The following is a 27,126-nucleotide window of genomic DNA, read 5'->3' on the forward strand; positions in this document are numbered from 1 at the left end:
ACACTTAAGCTTAAAAGAATTAAGAGGCAAATCCTCGATGAATTTTGCGAGTGCTGGCGATGGCGATGGTACCCACTGTACAGTGAAGCAACGAGCGGGTAAACCGCATGCCAAAAGCGGAAGTGGCATTGTTAAGCGGTTTATGTGCCACATGTGCGTCTCTGTCTGCGTCTGTGTGAGGTGTGCTCTGGCATTGGTAGTGGTAGTGGTATTGCTGCACAGCCTCCATGTGTGTGTGTGTGTGTGTGTGTGTGTGTGTTTGTTTCCATGTGTGTTTCTCTATGTGTGTACCAATGTGTGTCTGCTCATCCGTCACCCGTTGTTGTTGCTGTGCGTTTTCATGCTAAGCACGTATTTCCGGCATAGTTTTTGCACTCGTTCTAGCCGCTTTTCTCCTTTAGGCCCGGTTTGTGTCTCCATTTGCGTGCGTTATGCCCTCGACCGCACTGATTCGGTATAACCTTTACCAGTTTTCCCCGTTTTCCCAGTTTTCCCAGTTTTCCCAGTTTCGCCACACAGCTTCCTTGGCTGCCATTAGCTTATTCAGTTTGGCCACTTGGCATCGGTGATGCCATGAATCCAAGTTGTGCCACAACTCTCGCATCAACTCGCATCAACTCGCATCAAGCGTGCATCTATGATGGATGCGGTCATTTTGCCTTCGCCAAGTGCATCGAGCTGCTAAATTGCTAAATTGCAATGATTCCCACTGACTTGGCATGAGTTCATCTCCCATTGCACATAAAATCTACGCAGAAATGCACAGCGATAAGAATTTACCAAAAATTAAATAAGCAGTTAAATAAAAGCAGCTAAATTAAATAAGCAGTTAAATAAAAGCAGCTAAATAAAAGCAGCTAAATTAAATAAGCAGTTAAATAAAAGCAGCTTAATTAAATAAGCAGCTAAATAAAAGCAACTAAATAAAAGCAGTTAAATAAAAGCAGCTAAATGAAATAAGCAGCTAAATAAAAGCTGAGATATTAACCAAATTAACTGCTTAAATGTGTATACAACGTACTTTGCATATGTAACTCCATTTCTAGTACTGAAAACACAAAAACTATGTATTTCTTTCTGTGCATGAAGCATTTCTCGAGGCCAGCGTGTCGAAGAAGAAAAGTCCGTCATCAAAGCAATTCTGGCCATCGAGCAGCTGCAATTCATTGCACACCCGAGTTCAAATATAACGCATACGCCACGTTCGCCCGTCGAGAAGATAGTACGAGTATAGTTTGAAATTCGAAGCAAAAAGGGCATAAACAGCCGCATAACTGACTGGATGAGTGCCGAATGCCATAACAATAAATCGCAGTTGATTCAATTGATGGAGATAGAGATGAAAACAGAGATGGAGAGGAGTTGAGTTGAAAAGAAAGGAAAGGAAGCCAGCTGAAAACCCTTTGCACTAACTGAATTCAAACACTTAACGCCTTCTGGCAGATGCCAGCAGATAGCCCCCTTGACCCTTGACCCCACCACCCTCTACCACCCCCCTGACCCTCGAAACAGCGTACGTCCACTGCTGACAATCCACTGAAAACGAAACAGAGCGGACGAAAAAACGGAGAGGAAATGAAAAAACGCCGAATCAAAAAGAAAAAAAAAGATAAAAATAAGATAAAAAAAAGAAAAAATAAGAAAATAAGAAAAAAAAATAAGAAAAACAGAAAAAATAAGAAAAAAAACAGAAAAAACAAAAAAAACAGAACAGTACAGAAAACAATAGAGAAAAAATCCACTCAATATTGCTTGCATCTGAAGCCCTGAAGTAGAAAATAAAAAGAAAAACCCGTCCAGACACAAAAGCCAAAACAAAACCGAACAGAAAAGGCCAAGAAAAAGCACAAGAAGCCAACATGTTCCAGCAGCACTATAATGCGCCATATAATGATATACTTTAAATGATAATGAAATACATTTAAATACTATAAATATCAAGCGATCTTTCAGTGAAATAAATCTATGTGCCTTAAATCTTATAATTCAAGTGATTGAAACATATTACAACTAATACTGAAAAGCTGTCGTAGGATCCTTAAATTATCAAATATTATATATCAAATTACGTGCTTTTGGTTTGCTTAAGAACTAAATCAACAGCCGCTGCTGTCTGTGTGTTTGTGTGTATGTGTGTGTGAGAGGTTAAGAGTTTTCATCGCTTTGGCAGGACTCGAGGGAAATACGCATCGTATATCAGACGAGAGTGGAGCAAATGTTTTGCCTGCCAGCAGAACTTGAAATGAAGTTGATTTTTGGACTTCGACGTAGCTGAATTATGCTAAGCTGCCAAAACCTCGTTTAAAAAGCACTCAGGCCTAGTCATTTAGCAGGAAGCCTAATATACCCGATATAATTAGTCGAGATCTTGATGTTTAGACTTTGTTTCAAGTTTGTGTATACAATAGCTTGATTTTTGTTTGCTTGTGCAAGTGCACTTTATCTCATTTTTTGTAATCGCACACTTTAAATGTGCCATGGCAAGGGCAGAATCCGCTGGCGGTCACCAGGCTACCGGAATAGAGGGGCAAAGAGGGGCGTGGCAAGGGGGGCGTGGCAAGGAGAGGCGTGGGAAAGTGTTTCCATGTGTGCATGTCAGCCAGTCACTCGACCAGTCAATTAGCAACGGACGCTTTTCAATTACCGCCCCGCAAATCGAACAGAGGCAAACTTTCCGGAATGGAATGTGGCAAAAGCAGGGCACAGAGAGAGGGAGCACAGAGTTGGCCAAAATCCGAAATCCGAAATCCAAATTTACATTTGTCACCAGCTATGTATGTGGGCCAACACACACAATATGTGGGCCAGGCCGTTAAGTAATCGCTGGCAGTTGAGCAGGTCATCGGCTAATGTCCTTGCAACCCCCCCCCCCTCCCTTTTGTGTCTCTGTATCTGTGCGAATTATGAATCCTTTTGTCCAAACACCCCCACTTCCTTTCGACCCCCCCCCCCCCCCCCTTGGGTTGTGCCCGGAAAATGCGGGGTCGGAAAAAGAGGCCTCTGAGGGCGTGGCTAATGCTGATTGCCACAGATGGCAGGCATCGCAATCGAACTTTTGTGTGGTGGCAACAACAAGCATCGTTGTCCAATTTTCAAGGAGAAATCCCCTAATGCAACTGCAGCGATCATCTATTTTCAGTTCAGTTTCATTCGCTTGGCAACTCTGGTCATTTGCAATCAAATTTATTAAATTGCTGCAAGGTTTGTGCTTAAAACGGAATACTTTTTGTAACTGCGTTATGATATGAGGTGCTGATAAAGGTTCTTATATTTATATCATTTTGGCTTGTTAATTCAAAGTGTTTGTAATAAAACTCACTTTTTACTCTCACTTTGGTTTTTTTGGTAGCTGGGAATCCCTTCAGCGTAATAAACAAGCAATGGGCTCGGTAATTTTCTCATTAACCCATTACGACGGCCCATACTTTGTGCGTCATTTTCGATTGGGTTTTTTATTTTGAAATTCTTTCGGGTTAATTCAATTACGGGCGGGGTAAATCCCTTAATCATATGAATATTCATTATGGCTGACCAGGCGTACACGTACTCATGAGTGGGGGGGTAGTGGGGCAAAATGAGGGGGAGGAGGTGTTGCAAAAGTGGGCGATGCATCGATGCAAATGCATTTACCACACAACTTCCGCCGCAATGGCGGACCATCGACAAAAAGACGGAAGTGCAGATTTCTGACAGCTCATATGTATGTGTATGTGTGTGTGTATGTGTGTGTGTTTGTGTGTGTGCGTGTGCCTTACGCATGTGTGCGTGCGTTGGCAGGAGGACAACATCCGACATGAGCGTATCTTTGGCATTGTCTGCTGGTGTCAGTGCAAGATACTCCACTCGACATTTTCCCCATTTTTCGTTTCGTTTCGTTTCGCTTCGCCTTTGCATCTTGGTCTGCAAATTAATTGAAAATTTTCCTACGTGCAGCTGTGTGCGTGTACCACTGCGGTTGTCTGTCTCTCTGTGTGTGTGTGAGTGTGTGTGTGCACACGTAGGCTACATTAATGCATGTTTTACAATCGCACACGCCCCGCAATTTCTTGCTGGCGCAACTTTTGGGGACAACTGTACTTAATGACACTCGCCATAATGCATTTAAAGCATTCGCCATTTTATTACGCACCAAATGGGCAGGATAATGCCAGGATAATGCCCCAATGAGTGTGTGGGTGTGTGTGTGTGTCTGCCTTATTGAAGGATCTCAGGGGAGCCATTTTTGGAGCTTCGCCAGCAATTGCAACTATATTTAATGGAATCATACGAACGTGACTGAAAACTTGTATTTGCCATCTTCGCATTTCAGCCATCTGCTTTTGCCTTCAGATCTGATTTCATTCCATCCTTGGAGTAATTTAGTATTAAGGAATTATTTGATACTATCTAAATTACTAGCTATTAGAGACTGGAAGCAGCTATATTCAGATTTAAATACAGTACAAATTAATATATGCTATGGTTTTCAAGTACAAATGATTGCTGCTGCTCGTTAGTGTGTTTTTTTTCGAAAACTTTTCAACCATTTCGGGCCATTGCGATTTAATGCGGCATTTAAATGTCAATGCGAGTCCTGTTTACTACTTCCGTTATTGTCCTTGCTTCTGCTTGCGTTTGTTTGGCTCTGGTTGCGTTAGTACTTCTCTCGGCCAGATCGTTTGCATGGGCAATAAAAAAGTTTTCGTTTCAAAGCACGTGTCCAATGGGAAGAGGAAGTTTTTACGGCCAGGCCAAAACAGCAAAAGTTCACACAATCCAACGATGGCCATAAGCATACCAGAAGGATAACGAACAACGAACAACGTAGAACGTACAACGAACTACGTAGAACGAACAACGTAAAACGTACAACGCAGAACGGTGCTGCAATTGAATTTAAATGAGAAATCCATTTAATTGCTTTAATTAATGGCGCCTCACTCTTGAAATTGGTTCTGTTCCACGGCTTTTTATCTTGTTGAGGAGCATGGAAACAACGTGTGCCCCGTGTAAAGGAAACCACTGAATTTCAATTGAAAATCGATCAGTCAATGTGTGTGTGCATGTGTGTGTGTGTGTGTGTGTGTGTGTTGTTGCTTGCCTTAAACTTCCGTTCGGCGCTGGAAATTATGCTATGCATTTTGCATACCTCTTGCCATCTCTTGCTATCTCTTGCCATCTCTTGCTATCTCTTGCTATCTCTTTTGCCCCCCTCAGCAGCCATCTCTCTCTCTCTCTCTCTCTCTGTTGGCTATCGCCATCGCTCTCACTCTTTTTGAGTGGTTTTTGGGTTTTTGTGGTTTTCATTGAGGCAGTGGGTTAAAGTGTTTCTTCCAGCCTTTTTTTTTTTCTCCTTCGTCAGATAAAAGCAATGCGCTGTCTCCGTCCCTCTCCTTCGACATCTACCTGTCTCACTCTATGCTTCTATTTCATCTTGCATACTGATATTCTGTCTATGTAAGAAATAGTCGCATTTATTAATGGATAATAAGTTTTTAATAATTAAATTAAGGTATTTATATTTCTCGAACTAAAAAAAAGGAATTATTTCTGTTGATTAATTTGCTACTTTTCGCCTGGAATTTAAAATCGGGAACGCGGCCAATTAGCTGTTAGTACGAGACTTGACTATTAAAAATGAGCAAATGCAAGAACAAAAGTTGAACTGCAGTCTAGACCGAACAAGTGAACAATTATTAAGTAATAAGCGATTCGGGTCAGGGCGATCATGTGGCACTCATGAATCATGCAAACACACTGGCCGCACCCCTGTTCAATTCAATTCGATTCGATTCGATTCAATTCGATACGATACGATTCGATTCGATTCGACTTGAGCAATTATTGACAAATTGCGGGCGGAGACAAAAGCCATCAGATGGAGAAGGGGAAGGCGGAAAGGGGAGTTGAGAATATGGAATGGGAATGGGAATCAGAACGGGAATTACGTATTGATGGCCCTAAATGCTGACGGTAACTACAGCGGGCAATCGCTTCATTACACCTCAAATAGCCCCCACACACACACGCATAGAAATACACACACACAGACACACACACACACACACACACACACACACACACACACACACACACACACACACACACACACACACACACACCCATACAAATACACACACAGAGGCAGGGCGAACACAAAGTCATTTTCCCTGTCAATTGGCCAATCCATTCAATAATTCAGTGCGTGGCCCTAACTCAAATAGTTGCCGTTTCCATTGCCGTTGCCCTTGCCGTTGCCGTCTCGCCTCGTCTTTCTGTTGGCTTTATAAATCTTGGCTTAACCCACAAGCTTGAACTTTGGCCGCCGCTTGTTGACCTTCTTCTCTCGGTGCGCGGGGAGCGGGGGGTGGGTGTGGAAAACTCGCCCACTTTATTTTTACTCAGTGCCGCAACACCTTAAGTCAAGTGAAATCAAGTGTCATGCAGTTTAAAACAGTTTACGGGGCGCATGAGCGATATTTGCCGATGCGTTACTTCTCACCGGCTCACAGGCGCAGCGTGTGTGCTTTTTCCCATCCCTTCCCCCCTTACCTCATACCCCCCCCCCCCCCCTTTCCAGGTCATAGGTCATGTTTGGGGGCTGCCCACTGCGTGCTCCCATGGGCGTAGCGACAGGAAATTTAATTACAAGACAACATGTCGACGATATCACTATATAAATACGAGCTGCAAGCGGACGCACATCGCACTGCTGCACTGGGAGAAAAGAAGTGTGTGTTTTCAGGCATTTACACATAGACTTTAGTTCGATTCTTTCCAACAAAGCAAATGTGAAGTGATGTATGGCAGTACTTGAATTTAGTTACTCTAGCATTTAATCGCGCAAATGCGTTTATAATTTCTCAATTATTTTGGTGCAGATAATAGCTGCACATTAATGCCACATTTTGTGGCAGTTCCAAGTTCTCCGCGGGGCTTTTGTCAAGTGCGCTGCTCTATCGCGATTAACATGTGCGTGTGGAAAATCGAATGATTCGAGCCTCGACTTGAGCTGATGTCTCGCTTTTCCGCCACTTTAGAGTCGGAATATTCTATGTTTCATATGCCAAATAGTTTGTCGGTAAATTGTGTTTAAATTGCAAATTGCTACAATGCTGTTTGTAGTTGCCAGTTGAAAAAAAAAAACGAAATTCAAACTGGCAGCCGCAATGATAACAAAAGTGGAGTGGAAAAGGGGGTGGTGGAAATAGGGGGGTGGGGTGGAAATTGGTTGAAAGTCCCCGCCTTTTTGCAATGGCAATTTCTGGTCTCGTTCTCATATTTGTAAATATTTGCATTTTTACGCTTGTCGCCCACTCGAGCGTGTGCAATCGAATTGCATTCGCACACACACTCAAACACACACACTCGCAGACACACACACTCAAGCACACACACACTCGCAGACACACACACAGAGAGATCTGTAGCAGACTTTGTCTGTGAGTGTGTAATGGCGTGCGAACAAGATATCCTTCCGCTTCGCCACCCCATTTTCCACCCAGAAGGAAAGCTGCAGCGGGGTTTTGACCAACATTTAAATGGACGCCTAGCTCGTTGGAGTGAGCGTGGGGGGGTGGTTGACTGCAGGGGGTGAGGAAAATGGGAAAACATTCTGGGAAATCGCAAGAGCGGCGCATCACGGAGGTTCCATTAAAATCGGATGTGCTGCTGTTGCATAGCGAAAAGATCGCCGCGCATGAATATTTCGATTCAAATGAAATTAATATTGAAACAATGTACATGTTTGAAAATGAGAATGAGAATATACAATTTTTATTTTTAAACCATTATTTTGTAACATTTTGCTTTATGCCGCGTTGTAACTTACGTGCATTGCAAAGAAAAGTGGTCAAAGTGCTGCCTGTAAATTGGCATAAACTATTGAAAATTCCAAATTGCACATATAAACATTAACATTGCACATTTGGCGTAACCAAACTCTTTTAGGCTTACCAACCATTCACTTGTAATTTAATTCATTTTATTCGAATGCGTTCGCTTTTTTCTTTTTTTTTTTTGTTGTACGCAACCAAAAATTTAATCAATTTTAGCCGAGCTAGATGCAGTGAATTTTCATTTGATTAAATATTTGCATTTCATTTTAATTAGTTGCAATAATGTTGCACTTGCCAGCACGCAAATATTCAAATATTCAAACAAATGTCTGTCTGCCAGGATAGTAATAATTCAAAAGATAGTAACAATTCACAACTAATTTTGCGCTAATGAAGCAGTACAGGAAATAGTATGTGTTACCTATTATGCAGATTTTTCCTAAACTCATTTACCAGCCACTTTATTTATTTAGGTGTGTTTTTCAAGAGTTAGGGAAATGTCAGCGGAATACAAAGGACCTGTGATTTTTCCGAGTGGATGGAGCACGCAAACAAACCGCTCAATTGGCGACCATTTTTCCAAGGATACTCCCTACACACACACACACATACACACACATGCTGTCATGTACGTGATTGTGTCGGTGAAAACAATGAAAATACACACCATCACATTTTGTAACCGAATCGAGGGGAATCCATTCAAATGCATTCGAAATGAGCTAATTATGCGGGGATCGCATTGAAAGGCAAATGCACCAGCAAAAAATCGGCAGAAAATCATCTGAAAATCAGCAGATAATCAGCAAAAAAAATCAGCAAAAAAAATCAGCAAAAAAATCAGCAAAAAATCAGCAGAAAATCAGCAGAAAATCAGCAAACAGGCTACGAACAATAGTAGTAGTAATAGTAGTAGTAATAGTAGTAGTAAATAGTAGTAGTAAATGGGCATTTGTCATTGGGCAATCGGATTTCCATTTAACTAAGTGAGTTCTTCGCAGAGAAAGCTATATTAAAATATTTCCATTAACTTGAATCCCTAATCATAATACTTATGCATGGATTTTCGCGCTAATTTATCAGTTCCTTGCGAGTGCTTAAGCCTAAAAGGATAATTAGCTTTAAAGGGCATTATTTAATGCTTGTCAGGCAGCCGCATTTTGGAGTTTTTCTATCGCATTAGTCGCATTAGTACTGACATATTTTGGCATTTCATCGCAGCTTTCCCCTTTCCGCCCCTCATCATCATTCTTCGCTTCGCTCCGCCGAGTTGCACTTAATCCTGCTGCCGCTTCTTGTGTTTGTTGCCTACTTTTTGGGGCAGCAAGTTGCTGGTTGCCCCATTGCCGATGTTGCAAGTTGCTGGCTGCTGGCTGCTGGTTGCCAGTTGCTGGTTGCTGGTTGCTGGTTGCCGGCTGCTGATGTTGCTGTAATGGCGTAAGCTTATAGGGCTTTAGTGGCGCTTATCACATGCCACCGGCAGCCGCTGCTTTTTGGCCCGGCCCAGTGTTTTCATATGCGAAACTATAAAACAACAAAATCAACTTTTTATTTTTGCATATTCGTGCTGGCTTCTGCTGCCGTTGTTTGCCCAAAAAAACAACCGGCCCCCGCCCTCGCCCCCCTTTCAATGCAACAACTTTGGCCAAACAAAGTCAAAGGATTTTTGTTTGTTGTTTTGTATGTTTTTCTTTTTTGGTTTATTTTTCAGCATTTTTTTTTTTCTTTGGTTGCAACTATTTCGCGGTAAGTTTATAGCGAAAACCGCAAATTGGTATGGTTTTTTCCGAATTTTTTATTTTTTAAAGCATTGTGTCGGAAAGTTGCCCTAATTGCATAACAATTTGCGCTTTATTGGCCCAGCAGTGCCCTTTTTTTAGATATTGATTGAAACGAAGAGCAAAAGAAAAATGTAATTGTCACAAATCAATTTAAATTCATTAATAATTGAATCGCTTAGCTGCTGAGTTTGTAAATAGATTAACCTTACTCAAAGTGGAAAACATCAATGGAAATGCGCGTGTTCCGGATGCTGCCCCCTCTGCACCTCCCTCCCCCCTGTGGCAGTTCATTAATATATCAAAGCTGTAATCTCATCCAGCAGTGAAGCCCATTTCCAACACATTTCCCACACCCATTTTCACTGGTTTCGGTTTGGTTTCCCTCCCCCCGTTTAGCACGTAAAACGCTTGTAAACGGAAACTTATAAGCACAACGCGCTAATTATTTTTCGGCATGCCCCATTCTATGCTGCCATCTCTTTCTGCGGCTTACAGCTATCTCTTTCTGCGGGTTGCGTAACAAAATATTCGCGTGGCGGTTGCAAGCATAGAGGGGAAAACGGGAAAACGGGAAAACTTATCCACCCACCACCGCGGCCCACTAAGTTGTTGTCTAATGCCTCCAGACAGACATTTTCATTTTGGCTTTAGAATTTCCCAATTTCCTCTCCTTTGCTCGAGGTTAAAAATGTTTGGGGGGGGGGGAGGGGGGAAAAATATCACATTCAGGTCTGCGGGTTCGACAGGTAAAATGGCATGTAATTTACCATTTAGGGCTGCTTTAAATATAATCGTTGCGAAACGGGCCATGGAAAATCTGATTAAAATATCAAAAAAAAAACAGTGTCGAATAACCTTTAATTCTAATTATAACTTATATATATATTGAGCTATATTCTTTTATGGCAATGATTTGTAAACTTATTTACTTGAAAGATATATACTTTTATGGCAATGATTTCTAAACTTATTTACTTGAAAGCTATATTCTTTTATGGCAATGATTTCTAAACTTATTTACTTGAAAGCTATATTCTTTTATGGCAATGATTTCTAAGCCTATTTACTTGAAAGTTCGGACAAAAGTGAACTGAAATACTTGGTAGCCAAATCGATTCCCTCTAGGATGTGTGAAAATTCCAAACTTGTCCGCAGTTTATGAAGTGTTTCATTCGGGCCATGAGCCATAACTGGCCAACTTGTTGTTGTCCTCGTTTCGCTGTCTAAGGGGGAGGGGTGAAGGGGGAAGGGGGGGGGGGGGGGGGGAGGGTGGATTAGGGAACGTTTTAGGGGCATTTTGGCGGTTGTGCAACGGCGCTCAGCGGAGACAACGTGCCACACTGACTCAAGACATTAGCGGGGATTCCCCGGGCGAGCGCCTCCTCTAATGCTTCTGCCCACCAACAGAGGGCGTTTCAGTGACGGCACTTGCCATTTCCGCTTCCGCTGCACGTACGTGGCACTTGGCCTAACTACTTGCTACACAGATAGACCCTCGAGGTCACGCCCACGCACACAGCGAGAAAACTAGAGTGTACTACTCGTTGAAAATTCGTAAATACAATTACGAGTTATTGCAGCAAAAACCTAGCTCATAGTAAATCAATTAAATTAAAATTATGCATTAATTTATGTGGCTGTTATAGATAATATTTCATTTGGTAGTGTTTTTTTTAATGAATAAAAATATATTGAAAATGAAAGCAAACAACAAATTTTAATGCTGATTGATATCATATGTATTTATGCTTTTTTTCCGTGGCTGCGAATGTTTGTAGTTGGTGTAGTATTTGATGTTGTTGTTGTCAGCTCGTTTTTGGCCTGCTGCTTATTGTAGTTAAGTTTTATGCCGCCATTTTCTTCCGCCTTGCGTGTTGCACGTACTTTGGCCCCATCTCTTTCATGTGTGTGTGTGTGTGTGTTTCTTTTCTTTTTTTTTGTAGATTTTTCCACTTCCCTGATGCCTGCATCACCCCCCCTCGCCGACCCACTTGCTCCATCCTCTTGCTGCTGCACTTAATTCCATTTTCACTTTCTTTAATGATGCTCAATTTTTTGCATCATTAATCTTTAGCGATTTTCAGCTTTGCCACTGACTGACACGGCGTCTCAACGGGGTTTTCCCGCAACTTGCCCTTTTTCCATTTTCCACGCCCATTTTCCACCAGCCACCGCCTCCTTTTTAGTGGATGTCTCAGCTGCTGGCCCTAATAAGTATGCTACAAAATTTGTAATTACAATTTCAACATAATTTGCCACGAGTGCTGCGAAAATCTTCATAATTCCATCATCATTGTGTTTATGGCTTTTCCTCTCTCTTTAATATGTGCATGAATTTAAGTGCAAAATTCGAACTATTTTTATTAATTTATTCAAGGAACTAAACCAGTATATATACCCCATAAATTAATTGTTACAAAGCACTGAAATTGTATTGAATTTAAAGAAATTACCACCCCACCACGTGCACCGGCCACTTGCGATAAATCAATCGCTTAAGAATGTGGCAATTTTATTGAATTTTAAGCTGTTTGCTATTTGTGTCAACTCATTCGAAAACCGGATGAAAAATGAAGCCTAGACAGTGGACCTTGATTGATGAACCCATCGATTATTAAATGCCACACATTCAACTGCTCGCTGGCGATTTTGATGCGGTCATGGCTCGATGGACTGGAGTGCAGAATGAAATTGATTTGATTGCCCCCTTTACACCCTTTACACCCTTCCTTCCCTGCATCTTGGTTTCCTATGTGGCGGCAAGTGAGTTTCGGCAGTGAGTTTCAAGGATATTCGTGGCAAGTCGGTGGTCCCAGGATCAGTGTACTTGCATTGTTGATGCTGTTTTTTATTTCATACAATATATCCACTTTGCTCTCGTGCTGCTTTCCCGTCGCTTTGGTTTTTGGGTTTTTTCTTTGGCTCGCTTCTTTTAACAACTTTTTGCTGCTGTTTTTATTTGAAGTTTGCAATAAAATAAAAGCCACATGGAGCTGGGGGATTAGTGGGGCGGAACAGGAGGGGGTGAGGGTAAGGGGGGCATGGTCAGGGGCGGGAGCAGAGAGCTTGCCCCAAATGGCCATGGCCCTCGGCCACAGACACGGAACGCGCAACTATAAAGCAAAAAACCTCATTCATATAATTTATGTGTGGCTCCCTAGGGATGGCCACGTGACACGTGTGGCAGGACATCGGCGATGCCACAAAAAAAATTATTATTATCATTGATTTTAGTTGTTGTCCAAGCAGCTTTCTTCTTTGGTAAAATAATTATCAGTTTTATAGATTAGTTTATATAGTTTTATTGTTACTTTTTCTCACTTCTAAAAATGCAATTGCATCGATTATATAACGCTGAGTCGATAACCAAGTTTTCGATAGTCATTCTTGATAGTTGCATGGAATGTGCCATCTCTAGGCCATTCGCAATCCAAGCCAAAACTGCTCCTGCTTTTACTTCTGCTGGTTGCATTTTATTTTACCATTTCGTTTCGTCCACGCTTGAATTTATGAATTTCGACTCGTAGCAATTCCTTGCCCCTCCTCTGCCACGCCCTCCGCCCCCCGCCATGTGGCGCATCCATTGTTGGCCCCGCACATATGCGGTTTTATATATTGACACTTAAAATTTATGGGACTTAAAAATCTACAAAACGCTGCCACGTTTTGTCCTGCAAAGTTGGTTTAGAGCTCTGGCTTTCAGTTTCAGCGGAATGACGGAAAAAGAGAGTGGAGTGGGGAGGGGAGGGGGAGTTGGGGTTTCAGGGTTGCGGTGGGATGAAAAGTCGGTGGTCGTGCCCCTCACAAAAGCTTGGCTCGCCTTTTGTCCAAAAAGGGGGCGGTTGTTTGGGTTTTGGGTGGAGGGGCGGCAGTCAAGGCTGTGAGAAGTGAGTTGACAGGAGTGTGGAAAGTGCAAAAACTAAGCAGCAAATCGTGTGTGAAATTAACAGGCTTGCCGCAGCCAGGGTTGTCACCCCCGCAAGCAGTGCTCTTTTGCAAAAAAAAATAAAAAAAATAAAAACGAAGCACGACAGACACGCCAATTGAAATGGCTGCAAATGTGTGCATAAGTGTCCAAATATTTTGATATTCTGTTGCTCCTTGAAGCTGAATACTGCACTAACAGAGCTGCCAGACTGTCGTATGATATGATGGGCTGCCACACTGTCTTATGAGCTGATCAAAGATACTTTTAAGTAAGAAATAAAGCTAGTTAGCTTGGCTCACATTTTGCTTAAGCATTTTGTGTGCTTATCAATTAACTCTTATCCAATGCTAAACTTAATCTGGCCAGACTGTTACACAATCATACAACTGAGCTGCCAACTCATTCCAAATGCAAGCTTCCTCTGAAGAAAAGTTTCATTCCTTTTCCTATACCATTTGCTTGCTTTCTTTCTTCCTTTGCTTGCGCTGCTAATTAAATATAACTTAAAGTCTATCAAAAACAAATTAATCATTTAACAGCCGCAAATTGCCAGAAGTGGTTACGTCTGGGGTGGCAACTTTGGCAAATGGTTGACTAGGGGGTATCAGTTGGGTGGCATTGGTTGCCTTGGTGGTTTAACGCAACAAAAGAGGCGAAGCCAAAAAGCTGAGGGCACTTTCTATTTCATTTTCATTGCTGATTTCATTCAGTTAATCAGCTTATTGAACTTGAGGTTCACTACGCCTGGCTGTGGGCCAATCTGCTGGAAAAGCCGGTCTGGGAAAACGAAAAGTTGGCAATTGGGGATTTGGTTTTTAAGCACTTGCAGCTGCTGCTTTCGAGGAAGAACTCAAATCAAATTCAATTTGCCACCAATGCGAAAAGGAGAGAGAGATATAGATAGAGAGAGAGAGAGAGAGAGAGAGAGAGAAAAAGAGAGACAGTCAGATGTGCGGCAGCTGTGGCAACTCTGGCTGGCTGGCTCTCGAAATTCAATTAATTACTAAATGAGCTGGGAGTCGGCTTTACTTTTGCGATCGAAAACCCATCGAAACTGTGCACTTTTCGCCATAATAATTGTTATAAATTGTGATGGCCAGATTATCACTCACCTGAGTTGGTTGAGTGGACAGCAAGTCCATTTGCTCCACCTGCTGCTGCTGTTGCTGTTGCTGTTGTTGCATCTGCTGCTGTTGCATCTGTTGCTGTTGCATCTGCTGTTGCTGTTGCTGCTGTTGCTGCTGCTGCTGCTGCTGAAACTGCTGCTGGTAGTGCTGCTGCTGCTGGTATTCATATTGCTGCTGCATTTGGTATTGCAGTTGCTGGTACTTCAAGTGTTGCTGCTGTTGTGGTTGTTGCTGTTGCTGCTGCTGTTGCTGCTGCTGTTGCTGCTGCTGCTGCTGTTGGCCATGCACCATGCAGCAGCAATAGAGAACGATTGCCAGCAATTGGATCGCATTGGCAGCGCTGCGTGCTGCTTTATTTATTGCTGACGACGGCATTTTGCCGCTACTCTGCGTCTATGGAGTGTGGCGGATATATATCTGTATCTGTATCTGTATCTGTAAATGTATCTGTATCTGCGTATCTGTGTATCTACGTATCTGTGTATCTACGTATAGTCGTATCCGTATCCGTATCCTCGCACACGCTATTCTATTTGTGCCAAGTATGCAACACTTTGGTTGCCGCTGTGTTTTGCTGTCTCTGGTTGCTGGATTCTGGTTTCTGGTTTCTGGATTCGTCTACTCGCCTCCACACCAGTTGCAAGTGTTTTGGTCCTGCCCCACTGAAAGAAAAACATTTTTGGAACGAGTGAGTGGAGCGCAAATAAATTCAAGTTGTTCTCAAGTGTCAGGACATATAGGGGAACATCTGTATGTGCATCGAATATAGGGGGAATTTGGCAAATAAATACATAGTTGCTTTATTGCTTGTCACCAAGTCGTTTAGTTTGTCGCCAAAGTAAAGTAGTTTTATGCATAGCTTTAAACTAAACATTTAATAATCATTATATATCGCAAGTCCTACAGCTGCTTGTTTCCACTACAAGAGATTCAACTTCAAGACTTTTTCGCAATTTGGTGTACGAATTTGTTGCTGGTGCAAGTTAATGGAATTTTTAAGCACCGAAATGCTCGGCATGAAAATAAAACAAGAGAAAAGCGTAGCATTTCGAGTTGTAGAGGCATGTATCATTTTAATATTCCATGGAAATAATTGTGGCCACAAATGGAAATGGCCACAGCAAACGCACAGCGAACATGAAAACAACAACAGCAAAAAGCAAAAAAAAAATAAAATAAAATAATAGGAAAAAATCCGAAAGAAATGCGGCAATTAAAACAAAAGAAAATGGCAAATAATGAGTGCAAAGTGTCTGCGTGCAGAAATCAAAAATATGATTTTTACCATAATTGATGCACAAGTCGAAAACGAGAAACAAAACCATTTTCTTTCGCTATCGCCGAAGAAAGCCAATGAAGAAATCAATTTCACTTTTCAATTAAATGCGGATAGCGATGTTAATGATGGAGATGAGCTGCCTTTTTGCGGGACGGGTGGTGGGGGGGAGTTATACCATTTTTTAATATCTATGCAATAAAAGTGGCTGCGAAAATTGCACTTTGCTGTGGCTGCTGCCAAAGGGGGCGGCCACTCAGGGGGCGTGGCAATAATGGCTGCAAAAAAGCTGGCGGCACTTACATACATTATACTCTCTCTCTCTCGCTCTCTCCCTATCGCCCCTTCTCGCTCTGGCGCCTCTTTAGCTGCATAATCATAAATTTAACAAATTTTACAAAAAAAACGAATTTGCTGAGCAAATACAGATATATTTCATTGCAGCAAATGCATAAACATGTAGGTAGAGATTTTCTTTATTTTTTCTGTAGAAAACAACAAACAAACGAGATTGGTGGAGCATTAATTGCTACAAAATGTAGCAAAATACACCGGAATTCACTTGTTTATTACAAGAGCTTCACATTTTTCGAATCGAATGCAATATTTTTGGTCATTGCAAACTGAATGCAAACTGCATTGCCGAACTCACTGTGTGCGTAAAATAAAATTTATTTTACTGGCCCACGATGCAAAAATAAAAGGGAATCTCAACATTTCGAATGCCAAACAACTTTTGACTGCGTTAACAAACTTGTTTTTACTGCCACAGTGAAGCCCCCCTGCAATGGCATTTCCCATTGCCCACACCACCCCTCTTGTTTGGTGTCAATGATAGCGTGAATGATACTTTGTGTACACACTTCATTTGCACAAGTGTCCGTTCGCCGCAGAGCAATGATCATACGAGTTAAATGGCAGACATTGCGTATACGCAACGTGCGCGCAGCCCCTTTTTGTATCCTGTAAAGTGGGCCAATAATCATCGTCATTACGCCAATCAGCGAGTGGGTTGAGGTCGAACCAAGGTAGGCAATCAAAAAAAAAAAAGAAGAAAAAAATCAAAAATATTGCCAATACAAAAGGACCGCCGGCAGAAAGCCGTGCAGCGAATAAAATCCATAAATTGCCTACAGCCAAAAGTTGCCAATGGTTGCGGAAGGCTCAGTGCGCATTCAGACATGCAGCGTTTTTTCATTAAACAGTTTTCATTAAACAAACACAAATCAGTCTGCATTTTGAGGACATCAATTGTGGCCACCGAAATCGTAAAAGGATTAACTAATATTTGCACAAAAAGAGGCTACAAAATCAAAAACAAAACGAAAACTATAGAACATAACTGCTATTGAATATGTATGACTGCTACATTTGTATGACGTTAAAGACTGCATAACTTTAAAACTAAACGGAACTGAAAAGACTGCAAAAGAAGGGCGGCAATCTAAAGTAATGACATTGTATATTGTTAGAGAAAATTGCTTGCGATGTTTCGCTTTAAATCACTACAAACCGTGCCGCGTTTATGGCCACCCTCGTAAAATTGATAAACAATAAATGGCGGGGAGAAGGAGGAGCAGCAGCAGCAGTATTACGTAATGTGCCCATAACCTTACCCGCCCCATAAAGTATTTTAATGGGGCCCAGAACTCAACAAGAGCCGTTTCACTCTCCAAATCCAATGGGGTCGTCTGGCGTTTTATGCCCTTACCAAAAAAAAAGATTTCGTCGCTGCTGCCCACAAAAAATTGCAAGCGAAGTGTAAAATTTATGATAAAAACGTGCGACGCTGATAAGAATGTCCTGGACAAGCGGAAGTTGCTGCAGGAGCTAACCGGAAGTGGAGAAGTGGGTGGAAAGGCGCCGGAAGTGGGCAGAAAGCTGGCATTGCTTTGCAAATGAACGGCACTCAAAGCCAGCCAAAGGGGGTGGGTGTAAGGGGCGTGGCACCTTGTTGCTCGTTAGGGTAATAGTTGCAAATTCCTCTTCTGCTCATCCGTTTTCACCCCTCCGTTGGCTTTACGCCTATGATACAGGACACACGGGCGGCAAGCAGTTATCCTTCGTAGCACAGCAATGCAAATACTCTTTTTCCAGAATTTACTACGCCAAGCTAACAGTATTTACTAATTTAATTTAATTAATATAAGCATATGCTATCCATTTCACTGGCAAAAAAGCAGTGAGCAGTAAATCACTTAGCGGATCACAAATGTTTCCTACTCTTCCGGGCAATTAAGTGCAACCAAAGAGTGAAAGAGATATTAGGGAAGATATAAAGGACGAAGGACGAGGGACAAAATCGAGACAAGGAATTCGCGACTTGTGAGCGTCAGGTGGCGCCAATTGGTCTTATCCTTCGGTCAATGCAATCAAGCTCGTCGAGAGCTGAAAGGAGAATGCCGCAGAGGGCATGAAAAGCGAAAGAAAAGTGGAAAATGCTGCTGCTGCTGTTGCCCTTGTTGCAACAACCGTGTGTCGATTCCATGGGCCTTAGGCCATCTGCAGCATATTTTCCACTTGCCGATTTCAGGTGAACGCCCGATGGCCGTGGGCCAACTGCATTGCTGTTTTGATTAAAAGCATCCGGCCTTTGAGCTACGCCAGTCGCAGGAGTCGCAGGAGTCGCAGGACTCCTCTGCTGTGTGTCTAATTTGATTTGCATTCCAGCAAATTTCGATCTCACGCCGTTTCTCGCCATTGCCCACTGGCTATTTGGCACAAAGAGCGCCGAGCTTCAATGATTCCCTGCCGAGCACGTGGCTGCACTGAAAAACATTAACTACAACTTCCTAGAAATGATGACTTCATTTATAATGAAATTGGCCCATTGATACGTGATGCTTGCAAGTCCTTCACTTTCCTCTCAGTGCACTCGGTGGAATGCTCGCTGTTTGCCATCATTCTTAGGATTTGCCTGGCTTTTTCGGGCCCGGTTACGGATGAGCTGCCAGTGAGCCGGAGTTCACCTCAATCGGCGTGAATTTAGCCTTTTTGGCCAAGTGCCCGAATTGTGTCATCTTCGCTTTTGTCTAGTCCGGGGGTACCAGTCGTATTTTTATGGTGTCATACATTGCGTATACGCAGTGTGGCATAATTTATGCATGAATGCGACTGCAGTCGGTTCGGTTGGGGAAATATGTGAGTTATGGCAGATGCTGGCCAAAAACGAGGCCAAAGCAAGGCCAAAAGCCAAAAGCAGGCCCATATCCCATTCAAAATGTTTGACAGCCAAGGCGATGGGAATTCCCAAAACTAATCAGCGGGAAAAACGTGGCCATCTCTCGCTCTATGCTGCAGACTAAGCGGGTTACATTATTTTTTCAGCTCGAATGGCATAGAATCATAGATAGTTTGAGGACTCTGGCCCACTTGGGCACGTCGCTCGCCGGCCGCAGCTCGTCAGCTTTGGGGCATCAAATAATAACACGCATTTCCAATGGATTCTCAGTGCTGTAAACTTGTCCCATAAACAGGGCGGCCAGAATGGAGCAGGAAAAGGCACAAAAAACCATTAATCAAATGAGACCCTCTCTTCATCAGTGTGTGTGTGAGAGTGTGTGTGAGAGGCAGGAAACGGAAGTGTTACACTAAGCCATTTTGTCTGTAGGGTTGTCAAGCGAACGAAAGTTCCTGACGAAGCACTGGATGCCCTTTGCCTCCTGGGAGGCAGCAGAGAATTATGGGAATCTCGAAGCGAAGAGAGTGGGGGAAATGGAGTTTGGGAAAGCGGAGAAAATGGGTAAAAGCCGAAGAGTAATGAGAAGGCTGAAAGAGATGGATCCTGAAAACAGCTGGTCAAATGTTTGCCCAACTTTCACGTAATTTCTAGAATTTGCTGAATGTTAACTGCCTTTTTATATTCACATTAATAATGGGCAACCCGGTGTTTTAAGTGCAATTATCTGAATGCTTGCTCCTATGGCCCCAGGTTATACTTCACACTTGTGTGCTGGCTTTAACTTTTATCTCGACATCCCCAAATCAGAAATACCCCCCCCCCCCCCCCACAACCCCCTCAACCCGTTCCTATCGGCCATCTCGTTATGGCCATAGGCCAAATCCGAAGCCGAATGCAAAAACTAAAGCCAAAACTTTTTGTTTAGCTATTTGCTGCTGTTGTAGTCGCCTGGCTATCCTGGCTATCCTGGCACGCACACTAATAGATGCAAATACATACATTAGAACATCGACAAGCACACAAGTGCACCGAGAGAAATCAGTGTAGATTCCGATAAAACAAGCGTAAACTCATTTACACTGCAGCTCTAATTAGGAAGTATATTACGACATAACCACATCTTTTATATATTATTTCTAAAGTCGTTTGCTCTTTTTCATTTGCTAACATATTGGTGCACTTTTTTTTCCAGTGCACACTCAAACTCGCAACGGAGCTGCCGTGTCGCAAGTGAATGGGGAACATGTGTTTGCGCATTTAGTTTCCTTCTCCTCTGGCTCAACGCAACTTGATGAAGTGCAAAAAAAAAGAAAATAATAAGGCAAAAACACAGGTGAGACAGGTAAAAAAAAGCAAAAAAAAAAAGAGGGGATTATGGGGGCAAAAGTTGAAGCTGACAGCTGTCAAGTGAGCCAGCCAAAACATATTTGGACGCCTTAAAGAGCTGAGCCCCATCTAAGTAATCCCAATGAGTTTGTCGCCAATTTTGTGGAAAACCAGGGCAACGAAATATTAAATCAACTGGTTAAATACTCCAATATTTTCACTACGTTTTCATAAGGTGGTTTTCCCCAGCCAAAGACGATCTTGAATTGAACTGCGCAGCGAAATTGTAATCAATCAAATTGTAATATTAAAATCGCAACTTTTTAATCACAACTACGGACATGAAAGATATCCTCTGCATTCATTTTCATCATTTTTTTGTTCATGCTTAGGCAATTTATGCATTTATGCAGAGTATGTGTTTGTTTTTTTTTTTTGTATTTTCAGCTTGTGTATCTTTAGTTCGTGATAATTAAAAGGCAATTTTAATGCTCCGCTGCATTTGCTGGCTGGAAAAAAAATAAAAATAAACAGAAAACAAAAAGAAGAGTGAGACTTTCGATTTTCGGATTGCAATTTTTCCAACAATTTGGCCGCCGAGTCTTGCAACAAAAAGTTAATTCAATTAAACGAAACCTAATATGGGCGATCGATTATTGCAATATTCATTACAAAATGCGCTTCATCAAATATGCATAAATTAGGCCATACAAATGGCGTTTATACATGCAGATGTATCTGCCAGTTTATGTCAAGTGTCAGATACGTCGGAATGTTTGACAATTTCGTTTGTTCGCCCTGCGATTTGTTACCACATTTGATTATTGTTCAATTGAAATGTTTTGTACTGCGAATTATTGCACAATCTGCCGCCGCCCTTCTTCTTCTTCTTCATTCAATCGGTTTATGTTTTAATTACAAAATTAATATCAATTATGCCACCTGAACCCGATGCAAATCTGTAAATCTATTTTGCATAAATGGCCACATGGCAAACTATGCGAATTGTTGGTGCATTTTACTTAGAGTTTGGCCTTTGAATGGAATTGCTTGATGTTTGCCAGCAAATGAAGTCATTAATTGAGTAAAGCATCATCGGTAATTATAATCTAGTTTCTTGGCATTGTTTTGCAACTGGCTGACAGTGTTAATAAAATATTACTAGTTAGAGATAGATGGTTATATAGATAGATAGATGGATGGATGGATGGATAGATAGATAGTTAGATAGATATATAGATAGATAGATATACAGATAGTTAGATGGATAGATAGATAGATAGATAGATAGATAGATAGATAGATAGACAGATAGATAGATAGATAGATAGTTAGATACATATATAGATGGATAGATAGACAGATAGTTAGATACATATATAGATGGATAGATAGACAGATAGTTAGATAGATAGACAGATAGTTAGATGCATAGATAGTTAGATAGATTATCAGACAGATTATCAGATAGATACATAGATAGTTAGATACATAGATAGAAAATCTCAAATGTGTCGCATATGATTCAATATTGGGAATATTTGCATGCCAAGCGGTTCTAGTAAGAATGTTAATTTGAATTGCAAATGCGTAGATCAATTGTTTATATTGGGCAATCAACTTTTAAGTACCAATAAGCTGCGTAAAAAACGTTATTTAATTGCGCTTTGAAATGCATCAGCTAACTTCATTCGCCGCTTTTAAGTGATTTTCAAATGCTCTCTCTCTTTTTTTGGTGGCACTCGAAATTGACATTTCATTTAATTCGGCAGCAGCAAAATTTTATTGTCATTTCATTTGATTAAAAATTTCATAATGTGAGCCAGAGTCCTTTTTTTTTATTATTATTTTTCTTGCTGCTGCTGTGGGATATTTTGTTCACACACAAACAAAAAAAATAATAATAAAACAGCAGTCGCGGCTGGAAAAGCGAAAATCTAAAATATTTGGCCCGCAGGCGACGAAGTTTTGAATGTGTGCGTGTTTCTGTGTGTTGGTGTCCTCTGGAAAAGCAGGCAAAAAACGATGAAAATTAATAAAAAATAAAGCAAAAAAGTGAGATAACAAAAAAAAAAGAAAGGAACAAAATGAAATTGTGCCGCAGTATTTGCGTTTGGCGGCATTTTTCCGCTGTTGTCCGTCTCTTTGGCGCGTTTTCACATTTTCCCCGCCCACTTTCCCCCCTCCCATTTTCCGACGCTTTTCCGCCCTCTGCCACCCGCTGCAAGTTGCTTTTGTTGGCGCTACGCTGATGGCTTCATATTCATTCAGTTGCCCAATTCTTTTTGTTTATCTTTGCTGTCTGTTTCAGCATTTTCACTCGCACAGTTTGATTTTTGTTTTTACAATTAGATGGAGTTTTAATTACGAACTTCCATATTAATTTGATTAGCCACATGAAAACCAAGTTAACTGCTACCTTTGTTTTCTTGGTCAGTAGGCATAATTTACCATAATTAATCACAACTAATATTACATATTTAATGTCCCTCAATAGTTATTTTTTTGAAGCAGTCTTATTGCAACTGCAAACTGTCCAAAAGCTCGGGCGATTTTCAATGTAAACACCCAGTGGGCTATTGTTTCGATATGTTGATGGTTTATTTGTGCATTTTCACAGATTTTCGCATTTTCGCATTGCAACAGCTTGTTGACGAGATCGCCCGAGAAAAGCAGCCATCGGCATATCGCTCCGTTTGCCAGATGCCTCGGGCAAACATTTTTTGCATATTTCGCCCATATTTTCATGCTCGCATTCAAACGAAATCCTTTTTGATATTGGCCTAGCCAGCAGCGACTCCTTCCTCCTCCTTTCTCCCTTTTTTTTCCCCCACTCCTCGTCAACGTAATCGTCCTGTGAGCGCCATGGCTACGGGTCCTTCGCAAAGCTTAACGATTTCATTAACAAGGACACACAATGGCAGCTGATTGTTGTCGTGCCGCTGTTGCTGTCACAAATTTCACTGGCAATTAGCAGAAAACCGAAAACCGCACAAAAAAACAAAAAGCAAAAAACAACGAAAACAAAAAAAACAAAAACACAGAAGCAGCTAAAATTACTAAACAAAAACGAAACGCTTAACCGGTTTAATTAGGGGCGCCCAAACTGGAGATGAAGAAAAGCGGAGGCCGAGCATCCACTGCAAATTGTTTTCATTTTCCCCCCCCCCCGCAACAACACCAATAACCAAACTGCAAACAGCAAACTGGCAACTGGTAAACTCGTCACGCCGCCACAAGAAAATCACAAGAAAATCAAACAAAACAGCACCAGAAACTTTCGCTAAAAAAAAATAAAACAAAAAAAAAAAAATAAAACAAAAAATTGAAATCAAAATGCGAAGAAAAGTAAAGCAACACGAACCAGTCCAGTTGTACAAATGTTACAGGTTTTCAACGGCTGCAATAAATATCACCGCTTGTTATTAGAAGAAAAGCAATTGGCTTCAGATTTTTCCCCAGAATTATTATTGCAACAAATAATGCAATTCTTGGGCAAAAGTGCTTGCAACATGTGAAGCAGCTTGTTGTTGCAAGATGAGCAGCTGAATAAATATTGCCAAATATAATGCAACTTGCTTGGCAAGATCTTTCAACAAGATTTTAGAACAAGTGCAACCAGGGCTTAATGTAATCAATGCTTCAAAAATATTTAGTAATATATGGAAACTTACCAATCGCAGTTTATGAAGCAGCAGATTGCTTCGGTTGCATTTAATGTTGCAACTTGATGCAACGCTTTTTCTGCAAGTCCATCTAATGTTGCCGCTTTCAAAACCAAATTCGGTTTTCGATTTCAAAGTCTTCTTTTGGACGCTGATTTTGTACGCGACACCACACAACACAGCAACAAAAAACAAATAAACAAATGGGCACGTGACAATGCAACCCAATCAAATCAATCGAATCAATTGCATCAATCAAATCAATCGCATCAATCGCATCAATCGCTTCAATCGACAATCAAAACAAAACAAAACACTCAACAGTCGGCCGTCAAGAAATTGATTTGAGAAACGCGCGCGGGAAACTCAAAGTTCGAAACTGCTAGACAAAAAAAAAACCGCTTGTGGCCCAAAGTCAAAGTCGAAAAAGCACGCAATTTATGCCTGCTACTTGCTGCTGGCTGTGGCACGTTGCACGTTGCACGTTACTGCTGTTGCAAGTTGCTGTTGCGAATGCTGTTACTGTTACTGTTGCCGCCCGAGAGACACGAGACACACACGCTGAGCGCTCGCTTGCAACTGAAGTTGCCGTCTGATAATGCCGCCTGTGTTTTCCGACTTCCCGAGCGGCATTTCCCGAAGCCGAGCGCCGCCGCCGAAGCGCCACACTGCCGAACTGCCACACGAGGCGGCACGGCACACTCGTCTTGCCACTTTTCCCCACCTTACTTCTTGCTTCATGCTCTTCTTCTTCGGCAGCGGCGGTGGCGATGGTGCAGCGTCTGCATTTTCCACTTTCGGGCGTGTGGTGAAAACTTGCGCCAAAATATGACCAAGCCGGTACCGCCTACCACCCACCACCCCCTCCCCCTTGTCAAACAGCCTTGCAGCAAAGTGATGTTTTCGCAGCGACTCTTTTGGGCCCAAAAGTTTGAACTAAAGCCCTCGCGAAATATGGCCAAAACCCAAGAATAAAGACTTCAAATGATGCAAATGTTTATGGTTAACAGTGGCCTTTGACCTCTAATGAAATGGTAAACATAAAAAATGAAAAATATAGAGGCAAGCCACTTGACAGGGCGACACACTTCGCTGAAAGCCGCCCCAAACGGCAAGGTGTGCCAACTTTGGCCAAGATGGCGGCGAGCTGCCAACCTGTCCGATAGCCGGCCAAATCGCTGACAGGGCTGCCAACCTGCTCTTGCCCGCAAAGTGCTGACAGGCCGGGCAACAAGGATGGCAAGTTATTATCGGTGAGCAAAGCTGCTGGGTTTCCGCTGGCAAATTCGACAACTTGATCCTCATCCATTCACGGTCAGCTTAGGACGCGCACCTTTTTCGGGATTTCGCTGTTCTTTCCCCTTTGTCGCTGCTTTGCTGTGTGTCCTTTTTGGGTTCAGCAGGAGATTGAGACTGAAACTGGAAGATTGGGTGACTGAAGAGATTGGGGAGATTGGAAGATTGTGCGATTGGGTGAGTAGGTGAGTGGAAGACCCGAGACGCCGCAAAGCCCGACACCCCCGAAACTCTAAGCCAATTGAAGGACACGCGGACAGAGGACAGAGGACACAGGACACAGGGCCAAAAAGCCAAAACAGCCATACAGTTAGACAGCCAGATGAGGCCAGACACCCACTAAAAACACACAAGGAGAACGTGAATTCAACTGACTGGTGGCAAGGAGTCACAAATCCGTTGGACAGATAAGAGTCTCCAACGGCATTCGGTTTGCCCGATTTTTAGGGGTCACTCCGGGTTACGAATGCTGGGTGCACTTTTATCCGTCCAGCCGCTGGATCCTCTTTATTTTCAACCTCGATTTTCATCCATTTTCCTCGGCTTCCTTGCCACACTCAATGGCGTCCACTTGCTCCGCTTGCCCCGTCTTCATTGCAGCCAGGCTCTTGGGTGAAAAGTCCTCCCTTTTTACCTTTTTCTCTACAACGTTCCAAATCCAAATCTTTGACAAATGTAAACAGTCGTCGTCGTGTAGCCGCTGGTTCAGGCAGTGCACTGAAAAAAAAACTAGGCAGATACTAATTATCGCGTTAAGTAATATGCCACTTAAAGAAGAGTAAAGTGTTAGAAAATTCTTACCATTTGTTATATTTGAAAGTTAAAATGTTACTGCTGTTTTAAGCCAATTACATTACATTTGCATACCACAATTTCCCACAGTGCATTTTCGCAGGCAATGCGGGCTGTGCTTTTCCCTGCTGTTTTCCCACTGGCTCACACTCGCTTTTCCTTGATTGTGCTCGTGTGTTCGCTCGGTGTTTTTTTTTTTTGTTTTCCCCCCGGTTGCAACTTTAGATTAGAGTTAATCAGCTTAGCGTATCAGTTTGCCTATTAGGTGCTGGGTTGTGCGTTCGTCAAAGGATCTCGCAGGATGGGTCAACTATGGCGGCAGGTGGTGTTAATTATGATTGGCGCCAAAAACACCAACATCGAACACCAAACACCAAACACCCGCAAACAACAAAACAGCAGGAGTTTTGGGAATTTGGCGCACATGTTTCATGCCACTAAGATAATTATTACCATTTAAGTGGTAACGAAAACATGGTGGCGAAATGGTTGGCCAAAATGAAATTTCAATGTGGGTATATACATATGTATGTAAAAGTATGATTGATTTGCCACATGTGCTGCTGTCAATTTTGGAGCCAGTTTTGTCGAACTGAACTTGATTTCTACTAGAAAGTGAGCCTACGCCTCCGATGCTCCACTAACCATTTTCACCAGAAAAACTTGGCTTTCCACGAACAGGATTTTCGAGTTGAGTCGAGTTGAGTCGCCGGGAAAGCAAACGACAGCAAACAGCTGTTGCAAGTGCAAGTGGCAAGTGCAAGCTGCTCATGTTGCCCATGTTGCTCATGTTGCTTGCATTGATTGCCATTTTGGCATTAGTTTCAATTCATTTCGCTTTGAGTGTGATGGATGTGATGGATGGCACCGGCAACGGCGACAGCAAAACGAACGTGCCCCAAAGTGGGGCCATCAATTGCACATTCCGCCGGTTTTT

General features: G+C 42.2%; 1 protein-coding gene across 1 annotated transcript in view; it reads right to left on the reverse strand.

Moving 5' to 3' along the window:
* The window catches only part of LOC120455904 (serine-rich adhesin for platelets), a 54,852-nt gene extending 30,196 nt beyond the window's left edge, over nucleotides 1-24,656 (reverse strand). Inside the window, exons 1-2 of the mRNA XM_039642406.1 lie at nucleotides 24,111-24,656; nucleotides 14,639-15,315 (exon numbers count right to left, since the gene is read on the reverse strand). Of these exons, the coding sequence (XP_039498340.1) occupies nucleotides 14,639-15,028 (390 nt within the window). The 5' untranslated portion in view covers nucleotides 15,029-15,315; nucleotides 24,111-24,656. The remainder of the gene's footprint in view (nucleotides 1-14,638; nucleotides 15,316-24,110) is intronic.
* Between the last annotated feature and the right edge of the window lie 2,470 nt (nucleotides 24,657-27,126).

This window comes from Drosophila santomea, chromosome X, assembly GCF_016746245.2.
Source record: "Drosophila santomea strain STO CAGO 1482 chromosome X, Prin_Dsan_1.1, whole genome shotgun sequence".
In the NCBI taxonomy this organism is placed as follows: domain Eukaryota; kingdom Metazoa; phylum Arthropoda; class Insecta; order Diptera; family Drosophilidae; genus Drosophila; species Drosophila santomea.